General features: G+C 43.5%; 2 protein-coding genes across 4 annotated transcripts in view; both read left to right on the top strand.

Moving 5' to 3' along the window:
* LOC146492353 (protein NLRC3-like) overlaps window positions 1-18,999 on the top strand; it is a 306,715-nt gene extending 287,716 nt beyond the window's left edge. Inside the window, exons 22-26 of one of the 2 annotated variants that reach the window (XM_085150974.1) lie at window positions 7,455-7,634; window positions 8,974-9,147; window positions 15,347-15,520; window positions 17,896-18,069; window positions 18,745-18,999. In XM_085150974.1, coding sequence (XP_085007100.1) covers window positions 7,455-7,634; window positions 8,974-9,147; window positions 15,347-15,520; window positions 17,896-18,069; window positions 18,745-18,754 — 712 coding nt within the window. In that variant the 3' untranslated portion in view covers window positions 18,755-18,999. Of the gene's footprint in view, window positions 1-896; window positions 2,689-7,454; window positions 7,635-8,973; window positions 9,148-15,346; window positions 17,703-17,895; window positions 18,070-18,744 lie in introns of those variants that run through there. The other variant, XM_085150975.1, reaches the window with a different exon arrangement.
* Window positions 1-19,141, top strand: part of LOC146492346 (NACHT, LRR and PYD domains-containing protein 12-like) — a 137,642-nt gene that overhangs the window by 6,676 nt on the left and 111,825 nt on the right. The window lies entirely within an intron of this gene.

Raw genomic sequence — 19,141 nt, 5'->3', positions numbered from 1 at the left:
ACATAAACAGGTTTGTAATCAAACATCACATCATCAGGGAGGCATCATGAAACAAAGTTACTGCTGGAGGCTGAACTCAATTTGGTGGCAATGTTCAAAAATATCACTCAGATCATTTCAAAGCTTTTAGTTCTTCTTCTTCACTTCTGTAAAATAATAGAAAGAAAATCAGAACCCAGAAGTTCACTTCCTGATGACTGAACTCTTTCAAAATAAAGCTGAAAGCTCTGAATGTGACACCGCTGCTCCACCACAGTTTTTAGAGGAGGTCAAAGGTCAGTTCAAAGTGATGGATCCCAAACTTCCAGTACATCCAGTGAAGGACATAATCAGCTGTGTGATGAAGGCTTTTACTGTGGAGTTTGTAGGCTGATCACTCTGTGTTTAATAAGACAGGAACAGCAAAGGAAACTTGGATTCTGAACTCAAACACAAGTTTCTCCACTTTGACTTTTCTCTGTGACCATCCGAGCTTCTGCACAGTGTCATCAAATCTGGATGTTTGTCACTGACAGTCAATGATTTTAGTGATAAAGAAATGTGTTCACAGACGGAGGAAGAGGAAGAGGAGTGGTGTTTGTGAGGAGGAGCAGCTGTCCTGCTGTGCTTTGTGTCAGGACGTCCTGAAGGATCCAGTCTCTACCAGCTGTGGACACTGGTTTTGCAGACAGTGCATCTCCTCATACTGGGACCAGTCTGCTTCATCAGGAGACTGGTCCTGTCCCTAGTGTGGAGAAAGATCCAGAAGCAGAGCTGGACTGCAGACAGCCAGTCAGAGCAGCTGTGTACAAAGTAAGACTGAACATCTGTCTGCTGATGGACTCATTTCTGAAAACTGGACTTCTTGTTGTTGTTCAGACATTGAAGAGTTTTCTTTCTGTTTTTCTTTCTTTCAGCAGATGTTGGTCTGCAGGAGGTTTTAGATGAACATAAGATCAGTCTGAGGAGGAGATGTGAACGTGTGACTGAAGGAAGTGATGAAACAGGAAGTAGAACCCTCCTCAACAGGATCTACACTGAGCTCTACATCACAGAGGGACAGAGTGAAGAGGTTCATAGCCAACATGAGGTGAGGCAGCTGGAGACAGCTTCCAAGATGGACGCCCTCCATGACACTCCAATCAGGTGCCAGGACATCTTTAAAGCCTTACCTGACCAACAGAGACCCATCAGAGTGGTTCTGACCAACGGCGTGGCTGGTGTTGGAAAAACCTTCTCAGTGCAGAAGTTCACTCTGGACTGGGCAGAGGGCTTGGAGAACCAACATGTCAGTGTGGTGGTTCTGCTTTCATTCAGGGAGCTGAACCTGATCAGAGATGAGCAGTACAGTCTTCTGGAGCTGCTCCATGTTTTCCATCCAACATTACAGAAGGTCACAGCAGAGAAGCTGGCTGTCTCTCAGCTTTTGTTCATCTTTGACGGCCTGGATGAAAGCAGACTTTCATTGGATTTCACCAACAGGAAGCTGCTGTCTGATGTCACACAGAAGTCATCAGTCAGCCAGCTGCTGACAAACCTCATCCAGGGGAATCTGCTTCCCTCGGCTCTCGTCTGGATAACTTCCCGACCTGCAGCAGCCAATCAGATCCCTCCTACATGTGTTGACAGGCTAACAGAAGTACGAGGCTTCACTGACGGCCAGAAGGAGGAGTACTTCAGGAGGAGATTCAGTGATGAAGAGCTGTCCAGCAGAATCATCTCCCACATGAAGACATCCAGGAGCCTCCACATCATGTGTAGAATCCCAGTCTTCTGCTGGATCACTGCTACAGTTCTGGAGCACATGTTGACTACAGAGCAGAGAGGAGAGCTGCCCAAGACCCTGACTGACATGTACTCACACTTCCTGCTGGTTCAGACAAAGAGGAAGAAGAACAAGTACCACGAGGGACATGAGACGAGACCACAGGAGCTGACGGAGGCTGACAGGGAAGTTCTTCTGAAGCTGGGGAGGCTGGCGTTTGAACATCTGGAGAAAGGAAACATCATGTTCTACCAAGAAGACCTGGAGCAGTGTGGTCTGGATGTGACAGAGGCCTCGGTGTACTCAGGAGTTTGTACAGAGATCTTCAAAAGAGAGTGTGTGATCTTCCAGAAACCAGTCTACTGCTTTGTTCATCTGAGCATCCAGGAGTTTCTGGCTGCAGTCTACATGTTCCACTGTTTCACCAACAGGAAGTCAGAGGTGCTGAAGAACTTCCTGGGAAAAAAATACAACGAGTCATCTCTGGACAATTTTTTGATGGAAACACTAATAAAATCCTTCATGAGTAAAAATGGCCACCTGGACCTGTTTGTTCGCTTCCTTCATGGCCTCTGTCTGGAGTCCAACCAGAGACTCTTAGGAGGTCTGCTGGGTCAGACAGAGAACAGTCCAGAAACCATCCAGAGAGTCATCAAGAACCTGAAGATTAACAGGAAGCTTAAAATCTCTCCTGACAGAAGCATCAACATCTTCCACTGTCTGATGGAGATTAACGACCTCTCAGTACATCAGGAGATCCAAGAGTTCCTGAAGTCAGAGAACAAATCAAAGAAGAAACTCACTATGATCCAGTGCTCAGCTCTGGCCTTCATGCTGCAAATGTCAGAGGAGGTTCTGGATGAGTTTGACCTGCAGAAGTACAACACAACAAAGGAGGGACGACAGAGACTGATTCCAGCTGTGAGGAACTGCAGAAAGGCTCGGTGAGTCCAAGATTTGTTATTCAGAAATGCAGAAGCTGGAGGATGTTTGGTCATTTGTTCTGACACAAGCTGTTGTGTAATATTTTTGAAAGAGTTTCCAAAACCAAATTTGTGTAAAGTTGGAAATAAACATTTCCAGTTAACTCTGTTAAACGTTGTTTCTTCATCTAAAGAAAATATTTTAGTTTTGATGTTTTTACTGTTTGACTAGTCTATCAAATTAAGTAATCTACGTGTATTTGTTGATGAGTGCCTACCTTTTATGAAACCAGTTTGGTCAGGATGAATTAAGAGGGGGTTATTTTCTCTAATCTCTTTGAGAGAGCTTTGCAGATTATTTTAAGGTCTACATTTAAAAGGAATATTGGACGATAGCTTGAGGGATGTACAGGGTCTTTGCCTGGTTTTAGCAGGAGAGTAATGTTTGCAGAATTCATATTTGATGGAAGTCTGCCCTTTTCTTTGATTTCCAACAACGTTCTGTGAAAAACTGGTGCCAGAATCGTCCAGAATTCTTTGTAGAATTCTGCAGGGAAGCCGTCTGGACCTGGAGCCTTATTATTGGGCATATTTATCAGAGCTTCCTGGAGTTCACCTGATGAATCCAGTGACATTGCTTGACTGTCTAGTAATTTTGGAAGAGTTACGCTGTCAAGAAACTAATAAATGTCTTTTTTAGACGCGTTTGTTTGTGGTGAATATAAAGTTTCATAGAAATCCGAGAGGTTTTCTATGAAATAAAATAAAAACCATCCAGAGCTGTCACAAAGATGAGACGAGCAGTGACGCTAACCCGGGCCCTGAGCTGGATCCGAGTCGTGACAAGTCTTAAGGCCTCTCGGCTAATGTGTTCATTCTTTCAGGTCAAACATTGTGTTCCCAGATCATCTTTAACAGCACATATAGTTGTTTTTTCTTTTATTTTTAACTGGTTAGCTAGAAATCGACCAAATTTGTTACTGTGTTCAAATTTTTGGGGTATTTTGTTCAGTATCTCCTAAGTCCACTCTTTTTTAAAAATATTTAACAAAGTCTTCATCTCCAGTTTTTCTTGGCAGAATGTTCTTCTTATGTATTATTGTTAAAGATCCAGGAGCGTGATCGCTGACCGCTGTAAGGTGAATCTCAGTGTCTGAGATGTCACTCAGCAGTGAGCTGCTAAACAAAAAATAATCCAGGCGAGAGTAGGAGTGATGGACATGTGAGAAGAAAGTACAGTCATGGCCAAAATGTTTTGAGAATGACACAAATATTAGTTTTCACAAAGTTTGCTGCTAAACTGCTTTTAGATCTTTGTTTCAGTCAATTACATGACATTTATGCAAACAGTCAGTATTTGCAGTGTTGGCCCTTCTTTTTCAGGACCTCTGCAATTCGACTGGCCGTGCTCTCAGTCAACTTCTGGGTCAAATCCTGACTCACAGCAACCCATTCTGTCATGATCACTTCTTGGAGTTTGTCAGAATTAGTGGGTTTTTGTTTTCTCCACCCGCCTCTTTGACCACAAATTCTCAATTGGATTAAGATCTGGGGAGTTTCCAGGCCATGGACCCAAAATTTCAATGTTGTGGTCCCCGAGCCAGTTATCACTTTTGCCTTATGGCACGGTGCTGTGGAACGCCAGGACTGCCATAATGAATTAATTAAATACACCATTAATTAATTAAATGTGGCAATAATTAATTAAATAAATATTTACAACACATTTAATTAATTATTGACACATTTAATTAAATATTGACACATTTAAATAATTATTGACAGTTTTAGTTATTTAATGATGTATTTATTTAATTCATTTTGGCACTTTTGTCCCCTTCATGTCTCAGCTTGAAATCATTTCATCTGTCAGCCTCACCCATCAAACTAAGTGGGCGGGGTTAACGCTGCCACTGCAGCTTCTCTAGCATTTGATTGGTTGCCGTGCAAAGTAAGTCAAGACAGGTTGATCCTAGGTAATCGATTGCTTGTGTGGCCTTGGGGCAGCCAGGTATCCCAGAATGCATTTCAAATCACAGGCAGCAATGGTGGTGGTGTAGTTTTAAAATATCCTGTTTTTCTGTCACCATCTACACTTTTAACAGTGTTTTAGCTGCGAATGTCGCGGCGTAATCTTCACACGTCTGGTCAGGTTGTCAACATAGAACATGTTTGCAAAAGTGCTCAGATGTTTTCAGAGATGTCACTCGCTCTGCTAACAGTCAGCTGACAGAGAGCACCGAGCTCACAGCCCCGGTGTTCCAGCTTAACTGGGTTTTTTTTGGGGGGGGGGGGGTTACGTTACCCAGTTTGTTTACATATTCCACTGTCCGTGTTCCACATGTTGCATTTGCAGATTCTCATTTTCACCGTCTTTTTCCGCCTTGTGTCTCTGTGCTTCTGTAACATAAAGAACGAGCTGACGTGTTTCTCAGGACACCAGCGATCAGCTCAACAGACCCTCAGTTTACCTGCATCCTCCTCCTCCTCACCTGTCAGCTGTTTAACACCTGCTGCTAATTCAAGAAACACGCCCACGTGACCTGGTGATAGTCACAGTTTAACTGGGCAGCCGGTGCTCGATTTAACGCAATGTCACATTTTTCTGCACAAGATAAGTAAATATAGTTTTTTTTCCGAGCGCAGAGCTGCTGGAGCTCGTTTCCCTACGGAGCACTTTATAGGCGAACCATCGATGATGACGAAACCATTGTTTCATCATCATCAGGTGACGTCTTCAGTCTCAGCTGACTGCAGGTTTCAATCTTATAAACAGGACATTTGCATAATGACTGAAACCAGCCCACTGAGGGAACAATGGGCTGGGAGGTCAGTTCCTTAATCAGAATTATGCAAACTGTCACGGCCATTGATCAACAACCACTGATCAATGTCCATGAGTCCCATTCACAGAGAGTTGGGGAATGGCTGCAATCACAGCATGTAAGATGGTGACAGATGTACCCTTAGGCCCCTCCTCGATTCAGAGATGGTCTTTCCCTTTTCACTTACTTACCTGGATGATTGAGAATGCATCAAGACGTCATAACTGCATAGTTTTACTGAAGTTTAATGGTTCACTGTGTTAGACTGAACCGTTCGCTTTTCTTTATCTGCTGTGTTTTGGATTTAACAGTGAATTTTGAGATTAAACTGACTTTTAAAATGTTTTTATACAAAGAGGAAAGAGAAGGCGCATTTCCACCGAGAGGAGCAGAGTTTGCAACAGCGTGTTCAGACTGCAACCTGCGACCCACTGTTTTTATGAGAAATGTACGACTTTAATGTGAAACATTCTTTTTTTTTTTTTTTTTTCTCTTGTTGTGTTTGTTTGAAGCTGCTTCCTGTTGGCTTCAGCTGTTTGGAGTTTCCATTTTCTAAACTTTAAACTACATTCTGAACTAGGGATGCACCGATACCACTTTTTTGGAAATGAGTACGAGTACTTGCATTTCAGTACTCGCCGATACCGAGTAATTAATAAAAACATGATTTAAATTTACAGGTAACAGCTTTAGTCCTATAATTTAACAAAAAAACAACAACAAGAGACTGGTTTGGAATTAAGAACATTTATTTAAAATGAAAAACATGTTTTATGCAACATATTACAGAATAAATAATTATGAAAAAAAAAAATTAAACAGTGTCAGTGCAACTCAAGTATTGTTTTCAGTTTGTTGTAAACTCTGCCGCTTTGGACAACACAAGGGGCATTAATAAACATCTTTGCTATTTAGTGCACAATATTTGAATAAACTAACAACATCCACCAACATAGAACTGTGGCAGTCAGTGCAACTGAGGTAGGTATTAACATCAAGTCTAAGATGACTCACTTAATGGAGAGAAAAAGTCTATAATGTGTGACACTGAGCTAAAAAGCTTTTCACTTTCCGCACTGCTACATGGGGCTGAGAGGTATTTACTCGTCTGTTTCTCTGTTTAGAAGTCTCACTAGCACAGTCACAGCTGGGATGACATCAGAGGCTAGTGCGTCGTAGCAGCTCACTTTTTTAGTTAGTTCCTCAAAGGGGGCGAGGACGGCAACAGTCGTCTCCATAAGAGCCCGTTTGTGAGCGGTGAGATAGTCAGGGAGTTCGTGCTCGGACACGCCCAGCACTCGCTTTTGCTCAATGAGGGACTGGAGCATGTAATACGTGCTGTTCCAGCGCGTCTGTACGTCCTGCTGCAGTCTCTTTATTGGCTGGTTGAGCTGTCCCTGAATGTCCTCAAGGCGGGAGTAGGCTAAGGCGGGATGTTTAAAATGCCCAACTATTTTTCGTCCCACTGCTGTAGCATCAGCTATGCTCCTCTGTGCTAATAAGCGTGGGTAAATAAGCGTGGGTAACTCTTTGTACTCGTTGTCGTGTTGGGATTTTGGTGCTTGATTAAATTACTTGTGTTAAATGCGCTACCTTTTGAGCCTCCTCTGGACAATTTCGCTGAGCAAAATTTGCAGTCCGCCTTTGTTTTTGCGTCTTCGTTCACTTTGAAATAGTTCCACACGGCTGGCTTGTCTCGCCTCACTTTCTCTCAGCTCTGAGCTGCAGCCGGGGCCTGGGGGCGGGCACTCGGCGCCTGTGATTAACCCCTTACATGCCGGTCAAACATAGACAGGTCTCAGACCGTGGTATCGGTCCTCGGACTTTTAACGAGTACGAGTACTTTAGAAAATGTGGTATCATCCCTATTCTGAACCTTCTTCAGCTCTGAACAGATGATGAAACACTGAATGATTTCAAGCACTTTGTCTAATAAACTTACATCTTTCATTCTTTATACAGATTGGGGGGCTGTGGTTTGTCAGATATTGGCCTTGATTATCTGGCAGCAGCACTGAAGTCCAACCCCTCGTATCCCACAGAGGTGGACCTGAGTGGAACCTACAGCAACCTGAAGGATTCAGGAGTGAAGCATCTGTGTGGTTTCCTGGAGAATCCTCGATGTCGATTTGAAACTCTGAGGTCAGTCAGCATGTTTTAGTTGTGCTGAGATGAATATGATGTGAAAGTTGTGCTGACACTAAACTGCAGACATCAGGCTGATATTATACTGATCCACACTGAGGATCTTCATGGTAAAGTCTGCTTTCTTCTTCTCTGGTTTAGTCCATTGACTGCAGCAGAACAATGTTCACATTTCAAACAGTGATACTCAACGTATGGCCCGCGGCCCACACGCGGCCTGCCCACCTTTCCTGATTCAGAGAGAGGGGACCCTGATTAACTGTGTAGCTTCTTCCTCACAGTTCTAAGTATCAGACGCAACAATGAATAATCCACAGCTGACTGTCTTTAGCAGGTCAAAGGTCACGGCACACAGCACTCTGTGAAACAGTTTGAAGCAGGAATTCCTGCACATTTACAAACTGACACTGCTGCACGGCATGCTGGGTAATGCTAGCTGCTCAGGTATGGGCGTGCTAACGGCTGTGAGGCTCCGTGGCTGCAGAACACTGAAGAAGAGAAAAGAGAGGTGGAGGATGAAGAAAAGAGGCGGAGATGAAGCAGACGTTTAGCTCCAGAGAGGAGCTGTGTCTCTGTGGGCGGGGCTCAGGCAGCTCCACCCACACAGTGACAGTGAAGCAGGTGAAGAGTAATAAATGAAGACAGCAGAAAGGATTTGATAAGCTGATGTACAAACATGTGGAATGATGGTGGCAGCTACAGAAACAGGTCCATACAGACTGAAGCGTGTCTCAGTCTGAATGTACACTGCTGTTATAAGAGCTGTGGAAACTCAGGTCAAAAGGACGTAACCACACTGCTGACAGTTCCAGGACAGTCACAGAGTTACAGCATCATTTGTGAACATAAAGACAGAAAGCTCATCCAAATCCTGGGATTAAAAGTCTGTCCTGGTGGTGTCCAGTCAAACACGTCTCTGTGAAAGCTTCAATACAACAGGCTCCAAAGTCCTTCTGCTCATTTCCTCGCCGGGTTCTTGATGCTCCTGTACCATCTCTCTGTCATCCTCCTCGCTCCCTCTTTGCACTCACAGTCTTTGTGCATCATTAACACTCACATGAGGAAAACCAAAGCTTTACTGGGCAGAAGATGATCATCAGTGACGCTGTCTTTAAAATACTCTTGTTAGAAATGTACGACTTTAATGTGAAACATTCAGAGTTTTTTCTTTTGTTGTGTTTGTTTGAAGCTGCTTCCTGTTGGCTTCAGCTGTTTGGAGTTTCCATTTTCTAAACTTCTACATTCTGAACCTCCTTCAGCTCTGAACAGATGATGAAACACTGAATGATTTCAAGCACTTTGTCTAATAAACTTACATCTTTCATTCTTTATACAGATTGGAGCGCTGTGATTTGTCAAAGATCAGCTGTGATTATCTGGAAGCAGTGCTGAAGCTCAACCCTTCGTATCCCAGAGAGGTGGACCTGAGCTCCAACAAGCTGAAGTATGCAGGAGTGAAGCAGCTGTGTGTTCTTCTGGAGAATCCACAACATCAAATTGAAACTCTGAGGTCAGTCTCCACGTTTTAGTTGTGCTGACACTGTCGATCTGTGGAACTAAAACCTTTATACAGGAAGTCTGGTTCAGCTCTTTGTAGACCTTCTAATCTCTGATCCTCTGAGTCTTACTCAGTAGATGATGCAGAGTTGTGAAGCCGATGTGGGTGAGGACACTCGCCCAGCTCTAACTGCTTTGACGTCCAGGTGTCTTCCCTGCTTGTCCTGATACAAACAAACCTGAGTAACCTTGCAGGTCAGATCTCATCAGTCACACCTGTTATGGCAGCTCTCCTCTAGATTGTAGTTCTTGTTAACCTGGGATGGTTTTAGAAGCCTGGACCACAGACTCCAAGGGAAGATATTACTGGGAAAGGCCAAAGCAACCTATTAGACCCATTAAACACTAACATAGATGAATACTCAGATTTAAACCTTTATTGTTTCACAAAGGGTTAAAAAGGGAACGTCCACAGTTTAGACTGCAGCAGATTTTATTAAAGCAGTTTGACAGGAGCAAAGCAAAAACACAAAGAATAAGTGTTTCACATATTAATACATATAACATAATAATAAAAGAAAAGCAAAATAATGATAAAAAAGAATGAAAAAGTTGTCCAGAGCAGCAGGATGTCTGAGGTCTGCAGAAACACAAAAACACAGCAGCTAAAAATAGTTGTTGAAAGAAAACGAGGTGGGAGCTGCTGATTCCTGAGCTTTGATACTGGATTAGCTTCAGTAGTTATTCCCATCACTGCTGTAGGAGCTACATTTAGTCACAGCTGATTGTCTCCTTTGACCAATCAGAAGACTACTGTTGTAAAAACAAGCAGACAAAGAACCAATGAGAGTGAAGAACAGGATAAAGAGCTTGTGTGATGGAGGCAAAGCAATAATCAGCAGACTGTAGCAGTTTCTATCTGGATGAAAGTAGAAGGAGCTCAGCGGAGCTCAGTCCCATATCTTTGGTTAGAAACAACATCAGTGATTTCCTGCTGCTCGAGATGATTCCAGCAGCTCTCATTACAGCAGCTGATGAGAGAAACAGCTGATGGCTCACAGCTCGTGCACTGTTGGATCTCCAGATGTTCACGTGGCTGAAGTCTGTGACGAAACTGTGGTCCACGTAGTTCACACGGCCTCAGATTGGACCGAGCTCCCCGGATCACTGCAGCATCCTCAGCTGGTACTGTACATGGACGTCTCTGCTCCTCAGTCTTGGAGCCCCTGCAGGTCCGTCCACACCACCAGGGTCTTCTCACTCACCTTTCCTTTGTCCTCGTCCTTCATCGGCCGTGCTGTGTCTTTGTTCCTGCGGTGTTGTTCCCACGATGCAGTGCTGATGTTCCCTCCTTGAATGCACAAGAAGTACGGTGCTGGTCTTTCTCGGGTGGAGCAGAGACAGATTGAAGTCTTTCAGGCTTTAGTGCCGACTTCCCTGACAGTTGTGGACAGTTACAACCTTTTTGCCTCCTTGTTGAAACTATGATGGTCAGCATCTTCCTCTGCCTTTGGCTGCGACCACAGGTGCAAAACGTCTCGTCATCATTGTTGTTTGTTGGGGACAAAACGTACAAACATACAGTGCAGCACTGCAGAGTCACACTGCTGTAAATTTGAACACATTCTGTACTGTACAGGAGACACGGCACAAGATTGACTTACAATGGTCTACAGCCAATCAGGACGCAGAACACAACGCGCTGTAAAAAACAAAAGCATGCAAAATTGCACAAAAAAGATCAGCGAAACAGCGAGGCCGCCAAAGGTGAACTGTGTTACAGCGAGGGACCAGCGTATATATGGTTGTTGGGACGATAAATGTCTTTGAGCTTGTGTCAGAAGACGAGCTGCAGCTTTCTGGACCAGCTGCAGTCTTGCCAGGCAGGTCCCACTAACTCCAACATATAAGGAGTTACAATAATCCAGCTGGGATGTCATGAAAACGTGGATCGCCCGTTCAAGGTTTTTAAAAGATATAAATGATCTCACCTTAGATAAAAGCCTCAGTTTGAAGAAAGACCGCTGTACAACTGAGCTCAGCTGTTTTTCAAAGGTCACATTGCCGTCAAATATGCCGTCTTTTACAAAATCTTTGACAGGAAGGGAAGCTTTGAAATAGGCCTGAAGTTTGAGCGGACAGAGGATCCAGATCAGGTTTTTAGTACAGGCTGTACAACAGCATGTTTAAAACAGGCTGTACAACACCTGAACTAAGACTGCTGTTAAAAATCACTAAGATGTCGGAACCAACAACCTTCAACATCTTTTTAAACACGTGTTGGAACAACATCATTTGGACAAGATGATGTCTTTATAGCATCACATCGTTCCTCCACCTGATCAAACCACACAGGCCCAAACTGATCAAAAACAGCTGAGCAGGTGAATATTTTAGCCCCGGTGCGATCTCGGGCAAGAGTATCAATGATGGCCAAAGGGCAGCGTCCAGCTCTACGGCCGCTGAAGAGCAGACTCCACAGACGCGCGTGATGTGGATCCTACTGCTCTAAAATTGGAGCTTCTTCAATCCATTGAAGAGGACATTAGTACGCTGTTAAAAGAAGAACTCAGAAATGCATTGAAAGAAGATTTTGACAATATAAGGGCTGACGTGCAAGGACTGAGAAATGAGATCGCTAACAGCGTGGCGGCGACGTGCGGCGAAGTTGATGGAGTAAAGGTTAGAGTGAAAGAAGCTGAGGATGGGCTGTCAATGTGGAGCGATGAGGTGACCACCCTGCAGTCTACAGTAGAGAGTATGAAGGAGGAGCTGTCTGACCTGAAGGATAAATGTGATGAAGGCAGGAAGCGGAGAGCTAACATCCACATCATAGGGATCCCAGAGGGCCTGGACTCGAGCTCCTCCACGGCCGTATCCGTGCTACTACGTGAAGTGCTGGGTATGGATAAAGACGTTATTGTCGACCGCTCACACAGGAGCCCTATCCTGAGAAAGCCAGCTGGTAACCCGCACGCCGTCATAGCCGAGCGTCACTACTACCAGGATTGTGTGGCTACGCCGTGCCAGGGCCCAAGCCCCGCTTGAATTTAACGGACAACCTATTGCAATATTACGACTGGGCGATATGACCCAAAATTCATATCTCGATATTCTTTAGCTGGATGGCGATATACGATATATATCTGGATATTTTTAAAGCCAGAAAGTACGAACACAAAGAGAGTTCTTAGTCAAAGCTGTGTCCCAAATCTCACACAGGCACATTTATTAACATACAGCGTAGATGTACATGAAACAATTACTCAGAAATAAATGATCAGCATTTATTAAATAATAATGCTCCATAAATAAAAGAAAACAATGTTGTTTTTGTGCATAACAAAAAGCTCACAATCGTGCAGTCAAAATGTAAACTAACAGACGCTGAGCATAATAACAAGCAGCTGCTCTGTTCCCAGGTTCTACTGCGTGACTGACAGCCTGGAGTTTGAAATCCTCTTTGTAACCGTGTCTCTTACAGGTGCCATTTATGGTCCTTATACACACTCAATACAGTAATATTACGTTGAAGCAGAGTACGTATCACTCCGCGAGGCTCCTCGTAGCTGTAATGCTCCAACAATCCATCAAGCAGTGCGGCCTCGTAGCTGAGCAAAGTCGTACCAAAACATTTTTTGAAAGGTTTCTGAGCGCCGTGTAGCACATAAAATCGGTTCGAGGTCATTAAGCACAACCAGAATTCATCCATAAGGCGCACTGTCGATTTATGAGAAAATTACAGGATTTTAAGTGCGACTTATAGTGCAGAAAATATAGTTTATGGTTTTCCTTTGATCTTAGCAAATATCTACGCCTCTAATTGGGACGATCACAGATTTTTCACTAATGTCTTTGCGCGCCTCCCCAATATGTCATCACACAATATCATCTTTGAGGGAGACCTAAACTGCTCATTATCTGCTATGGACCACAGTTCACACAAAAGTACACTTAGTCCAAAGTCAGCATGCGTCATTCAGAGCTTTCTTGATAATTATGGGCTGGCTGATGTATGGAGATTTCATAATCCTGCTTCACGTCAATACTCTTTTTTTTCTAATGTCCATAAAACATATATTTGTATAGAAAAACATCTCCCTTTAGTTACAGAATGTGATTATAAGACTCTGGTGATTTCTCCTCTTGTTTTTTCAATGTGTATTCCTGATGCCTGCTCCAACTATCAGCCATGGAGATTCAACTCAATGTTGTTAGCAGATGAAGAGTTTGTCAGTTACAAAAGGTCTCAAAGAGATTTTTTTTCTATCAATCAGACCCCAGAGATGTCATCATCAGTCATTTGGGAATCTCTAAAAGCATCTGAGAGGCCAAATAATTTCATTTTGTGCCAAACAGAATAAAATAGCGACCGAGCGCCTCTCTCAGTTAGCTGATGAAATGACTAAACTACATGCTGTGTACAGCCACTCTCCTGAGCCTGTTATATACACAGCAGTTACAATGACAAACTGAATACAATCTCATATCTACAAAACAGGCTGAGTCAAAGTTGCAGCTACGCTTATGAACATGGAGAAAAAACAGGCGAGTTATCAGCTCACCAGCTACGACTAAGAACAGCTAACCAACTATCCTTGAGCTCTACAATGACCAGGGAATAAGGTCTACAGACAACCAAACTATCCTTAAGATCCACAATGATTTCAATAAGTTTTTTGATATTCCCTCCTTGGGAGAAGATGCGATCGCTAGTCTGGAGGAACCTGTCTCTAATGTTGAAATTGAAACGGCCGTACGGAGCATGCAGTCTGGAAAATCTGCTGCCCCGACGGGTATCCATCTCATTTTTTCATAAAGTTTTCTGACCGACTGAATTCACTGTTAAAATCCACTTTTGAAGAATCCTTCCTCTCACAGTCGTTGCCTCCAACAATGCATCAAGCAGTGATGTGTTTAATTGTAAAACAGGAAAAAGACCATTTAGATTGTCGTTCATGTCGTTTAATATCTTTGTTCAACACAGACACCAAGATCCTGGCTCAAGTGTTGGCCCGTCGCTTACACAAGTATTTGTCCTCCATTATTTCACCAGACCAGACGGGCTTTATTAGGCACTGTTTTTTTAACATTAGAGCTCTATTAAATATAATTTATACCCATGTTAAAGGTGATACATTGGAAACCGTAATTTGGCTTGACGCAGAAAAGGCGTTGGATTGGGTTAGATGGGATTTTTTTTTTAAAAAAATGTGTCTTTAATTTTGTATCTTGGATAAAAGTATTGTATTGCTCCCCTCTAACAGCCGTCCGGACTAACAATAATCTGCCCCCCAGGACAGGGATGCCCTCTGTCTCCTTTTTGCCATTGAACCGCTAGCTGTTGCTCTGAGACAATGTGTTGGTGTTGAGGGAAAACATCGAGGGGGTATCGAACATGAAGTCTCTCTTTATGCCGACGACATGATTTTATTTATTTCCAACCCATCAAAGAGCCTCCACAAACTTTTGGATAGACTTATAATAATAATAATAATAATAATAATAATACATTTTATTTATAGGCGCCTTTAAGAGCCTCAAGGTCACCTTAATGCATACTTAAGGAATTTGGGAGAATTTCTGGATATAAAGTGAATTTTGGGAAGAGCGAGGCAAAGTCTATCTGTACGACAACTGGGGAGTTTTGTGTGTTTTAGCCCCTTTTAAACCCAGCTATAACAAGTTTAAGTACTCGGGCATCTGGGTGACAAGAAAACCACAAAGACTTGTATAAAACTATCTTCCTTTATTGCCGAAGCTTAAAGAGGATTTTGGAAAATGTGAGTTTTGCCTCTTTATATTTATGGTGGGGATGCAGAACAAGGAGCAAAGATGAATGTGATGCTGAATCAGCAGAAGACTTGGACTCATTTGATTCCAGCTTTGATATTATTGATTTCAGTATGTCCATTTCTTTCACACTTCACCTTTAAAAGTGAAGCCATGTGGTTCCTGGAAGGACAAACACGACTTTTTCAAGACTTTTTTCCTTTTTTCATGAGAAATGTACGACTTTAATGTGAAACATTCAGAGTTTTTTCTCTTGTTGTGTTTGTTTGAAGTTGCTTCCTGTTGGCTTCAGCCGTTTGGAGTTTCCATTTTCTAAACTTCTACATTCTGAACCTTCTTCAGCTCTGAACAGATGATGAAACACTGAATGATTTCAAGCACTTTGTCTAATAAACTTACATCTTTCATTCTTTATACAGATTGCAGAGCTGTGGTTTGTCAGAGATCAGCTGTGATTATCTGGCAGCAGCACTTAAGTCCAACCCCTCCCATCTGAGACAGCTGGACCTGTTCAACAACAAGCTGCAGGATCCAGGAGTGAAGCATCTGTGTGGTTTCCTGGAGAGTCCAGGATGTAAACTTGAAACTCTGAGGTCAGTCAGCATGTTTTAGTTGTGCTGAGATGAATATGATGTGAAAGTTGTGCTGACACTAAACTGCAGACATCAGGCTGATATTATACTGATCCACACTGAGGATCTTCATGGTAAAGTCTGTTTTCTTCTTCTCTGGTTTAGTCCATTGACTGCAGCAGAACAATGTTCACATTTCAAACCTTCAAAGAAGAAGAAAAATCCTCCACTGGAAAATTCACTGTGAAACTCTCAAACTCTTCATTCCACCTTAAAGTCTGTCTGACACTGAAATCCAAAGCAAAATGTGCGTTTGCTTTACAGACAGCAGTCCAACACAAACATACACACATCATCCAAAACACAGTCCAACATCCAAATCTCCTCCACTGCCAGCATGAATGATGGGAAAGAGAAGGAGGAACACTCTGACATTCAGGGTTAGAATGAGTTTCATAAAGCAGACTGTGAAGATCAAAGCTGCATTAGAAAGCTTACATGAATGAATGAGTGGACAGAAGTGGACAGAGATCATCTGAAGCACTTCAAAGGCTTTATATCAGCACATTTCTCTTTATTCTTTATCAACTCTGTTAGTTTCTCTCAGTTTTCTGTGGAATGAAGCTAACAGCAGGCTAATAAGATGCTGACCAATAGGTTTCTATTAAAGGTTGTAATTTGTATATGAAAAAGTGCTTTGGCTCAGCAGGGATCAGCTTACAGGTAGAATACAGCTGCTGGATGGGATTAGCATGTCATAGCTATCTACCAAACTGCTAACTGGGGAATTTCAGGCCATCTATGGATCATTTTTGCTAACTGTTTATTCAGCTTAGGCTCACAGGGCTGCAGCCTGTGCCCTAGCTGTCATAGGGCAAGAGGCGTGGTCCACCTGCACAGGTGAGCAGTCCATCACAGGGCCAACAGAGAGAGACAGAGAAGCACTCTCTCACATCCACACCTACAGCCAATTTAGAAGCACCAATGAACCTAAGCAGCATTTCATTGGACTGTGGGAGAACATCCAACCTCCACAGAAAGGCCCAGCTGACCAACAAGCTTCAACCTACAACTTTCTTGCTTTAAGGCACTAGTGCTAACCACTTTTCCCCATTTCAGCCCAAATCCTGCATCTTCCTGTTTCTGACTCCAGGCCAGCTCCACTAACACTTTCTCATCAGACACTGCCACCTAGTGGAGGAAGTCTTAGTTCCATTTGAAGCTTCAGATTACAGTTAGTTCCTTTACAAAGAGGTGGAGGTGGTGGGGCCACAGCACCATCATCACTGAGTGCCATAGGACACTTAACCTTTGTTTCCATATGCTGGGAACTTCCTGTTGTTCCAAGGAGGACTGGAGAATGTGTGAAAATCTCCCAGTCAGTTCCTCACAGCACACTTCAATCATTTCCCTCCCACAGCATCAGGACCAGGGCTTTTTCTCTCTTTGGTCCCACTAAGAGATTTCCACACAAACACCTCATCAGTGGGACTCTCAGAGCTACCAGCCCTTTGCTACAATCACAAAGCTCTTCATTGAAATCAATGATATCAAAGCTGGAATCAAATGAGTCCAAGTCTTCTGCTGATTCAGCATCACATTCATCTTTGCTCCTTGTTCTGCATCCCCACCATGGACTTCATTCCTTTCCAAGCCAGCCTTGAGTGTCCTTTATTCAGCTCATCCTCTGCTTTACTTTTACACCTGATTTTAGCTGCTTTTTCTCTCTTTCAACAAGTTTCTGTGCCTCAATCTTTTTCTTCTCTCCCCCATAACAAGACAGCTTCTTCTGCCTGAGAACATGTTGGAGTGATTTACTAATCCAGGGCTGCTTATTGGGGAAAATACTTCCTGTTTCCGTAGTAATCCCCATTTTTCCCAGAAAGAAATGTCAGTAGAAATCGATGATCTAAGTGAGAACATGAGCCTTTAAAAAGTCCCAGTGGGTGCAGTCAAAGCAGTCCCTCAGTCCCAGTATAGAGTCTTTGGTCCAGACTGGAACAACTGTGTGCCCAGTTTGAGCTCTCTTCAGTGCTGTGACCTGACAGACCCAGAGGGGCCATCACATCACATTTAGAAGCTCCCCTAATGGAGCCACAACACATGTCCAATACTTAGTCTGTCTTGTTGGACCAACTGGAAGAAATGATTCAAGGACTTAGTCACAGAACAGAGATTCAAATCTCCAAAATCCAACTGGCTGCATCAGGACATATAGTCTGAAACTCTGCACAGTTTCCTGTTTGAAGCTGCTTCCTGTTGGCTTCAGCTGTTTGGAGTTTCCATTTTCTAAACTTCTACATTCTGAACCTTCTTCAGCTCTGAACAGATGATGAAACACTGAATGATTTCAAGCACTTTGTCTAATAAACTTACATCTTTCATTCTTTATACAGATTGGAGAGCTGTGGTTTGTCAGAGATCAGCTGTGATTATCTGGCAGCAGCACTGAAGTCCAACCCCTCCCATCTGAGACAGCTGGAGCTGAGAGGAAACAACCTGAAGGATCCAGATGTGAAGCAGCTGTCTGATCTTCAGCAGAGTCCAGACTACAGACTGGAGACTCTGCTGTAAGTAGAGTGATGGAGTGAGTGGGTGGTGCTGTCAGCAGTATTGTACTAAACACAGTCAGTATGAAACAAAGATCCAGTGTTTCCTGTAAAGCTGCAGCTTCTCAGTGAAGCTGTGAGAGGAGAACGGTGACAGGCTTCAGGATTGGACACAAACACTTCCTGTTTCTCACCTTTATGGTCACCATAGTAACGGCTGACACGCTCTGATCAAACACTGTCAACAGCCAATCAGCTCTCTGAACAAAGCAGCACGCAGACCAATGACTGCATTCATTTCCAAGTTTAAAGCAGTGAAGAACACAGTCTGTAGGTGAGGAAGAATTTAGTGAGAGCAGATGTTTGGATGGAATTCCTCCAGTTAACAGCTGGAACCGTCCATCTGGATTGTTGGGCTTGTTGTTGGGGTTCCTACAGAGCTCAGAGTGGACACACCAAGGTTCTTCTAATGAATGAAAGTCCAAACTCAAACTAGGAGGGAAAAACATTTTCAGCAGCTTCAATAAAAATCCAAAGATTAGAAAAAGTGAAGCAACAATGAGTCCTAGTACAGTCCCAGCACTGAAGTCCCTGCTGCTCTTTATACTGGATGTGCTGCATCACTGACTGACAGCTGATGAAGAGTCTCTGGAAACACTCGTTTATCTCCTCTGCTCTTCCTCCTTCTCTCTGCAGGTGGAGCTGATGATGGTAAACAGGACGGTGTGTGTGCTGAGAGAGGAGCAGCTGTGTCCTGATGATCCAGAGAGGTTGAAGCAGCAGCAGCTTGTGTGTAGAGACGCTCTGACTGGGCCATGTTACTGGGAGGTGGAGAGGAGAGCTTCATCCAGCAGTGACTGACAGAGGAATGAAGTGCAGATGACTGTCAGTGCTGCAGAGTGAACTGCTCTGAGAACAGCTCCACTGTCAGACACAATGTAGAGTCCAGCATCACCCCTGTGTGTCCCTCTGGATCTGACAGAGGATCATCAGTGTATCTGGACTGCTCTGCTGCTGCTCTGTCCTTCTACAGTCTCTGCACAGTCTCTGTCTCACTCTGGAAAGATTTTACAACTTGTTGTAATTACAGAAC

The sequence above is a fragment of the Neolamprologus multifasciatus genome, chromosome 23 (assembly GCF_963576455.1).
Source record: "Neolamprologus multifasciatus chromosome 23, fNeoMul1.2, whole genome shotgun sequence".
Taxonomy (NCBI): domain Eukaryota; kingdom Metazoa; phylum Chordata; class Actinopteri; order Cichliformes; family Cichlidae; genus Neolamprologus; species Neolamprologus multifasciatus.
This window is presented reverse-complemented; position numbering and strand designations above follow the sequence as displayed.